General features: G+C 43.9%; 1 protein-coding gene across 1 annotated transcript; it reads right to left on the reverse strand.

The window, feature by feature from the left end:
- LOC147432242 (pentatricopeptide repeat-containing protein At1g06140, mitochondrial-like) lies at window positions 1-2910 on the reverse strand. The gene has a single exon (XM_086492202.1). The coding sequence runs from the start codon at window positions 2289-2291 to the stop codon at window positions 282-284; it is 2010 nt and encodes a 669-aa protein (XP_086348328.1). The 5' UTR covers window positions 2292-2910; the 3' UTR covers window positions 1-281.
- Between the last annotated feature and the right edge of the window lie 315 nt (window positions 2911-3225).

Here is a 3225-nt window from a genome sequence, read left to right on the forward strand (position 1 = left end):
GGCTAGAAATAGATCCAGTTTGAAAAGCTAACCTTGCTTTGTCACGAGCACCCTCAATACACTTGCTTCATTCGCAACTATGAAGACACTTCTAACAAATAAAATTTAGGGAAGCTGGAGAAGCACTTTCAGTCGAAAAACTGCTCGGTTTTTCGTGAACACCCAAAAAGAGCAAGGGAATCACAGCAACCCCAATATGGGGCCTGCATCAATTGCAGATTATCATCCAAAATATTATACACGGGCAGTCAAAGTGAGATGGTGCTATTGATTTACTTTTTTCACCAATATGGGGCCTCTATCAATTGCAGATCGTCATCCACAATATTATCTGCAAAAATGTTAGAAATTGTTACATATGCTGCATAATCATCCTCATCCAACAGCATTGCATGTTCAAAAGCCTCCCTTCCAACTTCCGCATTACTCCACTTTTGGCAAGCTGCCAACACCACATGCCACACAACAGCACTAGGTTGTCTTGGCATGTGTTTAATAACAAAAGCTGCCATTCCAATTTGGCCCGCACGGCTGAACAGATCGACCATACATGTGAAATGCTCAGATGATGGAATACTGCCCAAATCCGTAGTGAGCATCCCAAAGAACATTACACCTTCATCCGTTAGGCCCCCATGGTTGCATGCATTCAAAACATGGCCACAAGTTACTCGACCTGGCTCTATACCATCTCCAAACATATCCTGCAATGTGCTGAATACACTCTCAATGTCGCCGACAAGGGCTTGCCCTGAAATCAATGTAGTCCAAGAGACCAAATCTAGGAAAGGAAGCGCTTCAAACATGTAATGTGCTTCATTTAGTTGTGCACATCGAGAATACAATCCTAACAAGGTGCTGCCGACAACATAATCTTTCTCTAATCCCCTTAGTACCACTTCAGCATGTACTTCCCAACCCTTGTCAAGGGCTACCAAGGATGCACAAGCTTTCAGGACACTAATGAAGGTGGCCAGAACAGGAGAAATGCCCTCACAATGCATTTTCTCAAAGGAAGCGAGAGTTCTTTCACACAGTCCATTCTCAGTATATCTGGTGAGTAGGGTGGTCCAACAGACCGCATCTCGAAGAGGGAGTGCATTGAACACTTCCTGTGATTTTTCCAGAGAGCCACATTTTATGTACATATCAACCAAAGCACTTGCTATAAAAGGATTTGTCTCCAAATCTTGTTTAATAACTTCACTTTGTATTTGTCGACCCCTATCTATGTCCCCTACGCTACCACAAGCCTTCAAAAGACAAACAAGAGTGACAGCCTGGGGAGAAATACCTTCCTTCTTCATCTGCCAAAATCTGCTCAATGCTTCCTTGTACTGGCTATTTTCTACATAGCCTGCCAATAAAGTATTCCACGAGATGACATCTCGAGGAAGTTTGTCAAAAACATCTTGAGCATCCAAAAGTACGCCACATGCAGAGTACATGTTGATTAAAGTGTTGGCTATAACGACATCCATCTCCAATCCTTTTGCAACTATGTCGTTGTGAACAACTTGTCCTTTTTCTCTGTTTCCAGCAATACCACAAGCTTGAAGACAACAAGCAAATGTTATATCATCTGGAGGAATACCTGTATTTTGCATGCTATCAAAATATAATAGCGCATCCTCACCACGCTCTCGCTGAACAAAACCAGTGATGAGGGTAGTCCAAGAGACTACATCTCGCACTAAAAGATTGTCAAATACTTCTTGTGCTATTGTGAGAAAACCGCACTTTGCATACATGTCAACAACAGTGGTGCCGAGAATGACATCTTGTTCAAGCAATCCTTTTCTTGCAACATCTGCATAAATGATGCTGCCTACTTCAAAATTCTTCAAATCTGCACAAGCCTTTAATAAGGCAACGAACGTTGAGGACCAGAGTTGTATGGTTTCATGCCCGGACAATCCCTTATAGAGATTAAGTGCATGCTCGCTTTCTCTGCCTTTGGCACAGCCTTTAATCAGAGTATTCCATGAGGATTCATCTGGGTAAGTTAGCTTGTCAAAAAGCTGTTGGGCATCACTTATGTATCCAACCTCCACCAACAAACGGACAAGGACATTACCAAGTACCTTGTCAGTCTCAAACCCACAACCCCGAACATACGCGTGCAATTGCTCGGCAAGCGAATTGTCATTTTCTCTTCTACATTTATCCAAGACAGAAGACAGTTCCTTGATGGAAAAGACTGGAATTGTTCCATTTTCCAAAGATCCACAAATCTCCTTTAAGCTAGCAAGTTTTGAAATGTCTCTTCCTGTGGCATGAGCTCTACGCATCTGGGCGATTGAGTAGACCTACATTCCCCATCATTGCACTTGACACTCTAAATTTTATGCTGAAGTGCATGAAGAGAAAGGCCATACAGTTGTGGGCTCGGTGGGAATCAGCAGCTGCTAGCCTTGACCCTGTTATCGAGATACAACATTTGGGCAAGAAGGCTCTTGATGAAGACGTCCAATGCACAACCATATTTGCACAAGAAAGCTCGAGGCAGACGTTGTCACTGACCTACATGTCAAAGACCCAATCCATTAATGAACTAGCTAGCTTGGACCCTGTCGTCTATATACATTCTGCAAGCGAGCAACTTCTTCACGCAATTCTGCACTCCTGTAGAGATGTCAAAGACAGATGGGAAAGCCGTTCCAAGAAAATCCTGTTTGCTTTTGCAAAAACACTTTTCCGCTGAAGACAAACGTAGCGCTGCCCTCTGCATCTCTCGCACCCTGTAGAGCCTAAATCCTCGACCTCTTTGCTAGAGAGAATAAAATACATTCAACCAATGTTTTGATGGGAACAAAAATTGAAATTTGTTGCGGATTAAATGTGTGCTAACGATTCTGGATGGGTTTTTACAAGGAGATTCGCTTGGGTGATGTGAAAATGGAAGAGAAGTCTAAGGGTATCAAGGGTCTGTGTGGCAAGTGGCAAAAGCATGGCCAGCGAGGAGGGTGGTCCATCGCAACCATTAGATGACAAGTGTTGGCTCAGACGACCAACATGCAAGCCGAGCAAGAGGGTAATTTAATGCAAGGGGGTGCGTAGATGGCACACACCGGCCTGGGTGGACTGGCTAGCCGGGAGGATTTGCCAAGTCTCGGGTACGATTCGTGCGACTATGAGCGAAATTTTAGTGAGGTATGCCACTGAAGGCAAGCTGCCTCGGGAATCTGGAAAGATTCGGTGTAATGGATAGAGTCGGTATGTGGA

Source organism: Adiantum capillus-veneris, chromosome 20, assembly GCF_014529385.1.
Source record: "Adiantum capillus-veneris isolate H3 chromosome 20, ASM1452938v2, whole genome shotgun sequence".
NCBI classification, from domain to species: domain Eukaryota; kingdom Viridiplantae; phylum Streptophyta; class Polypodiopsida; order Polypodiales; family Pteridaceae; genus Adiantum; species Adiantum capillus-veneris.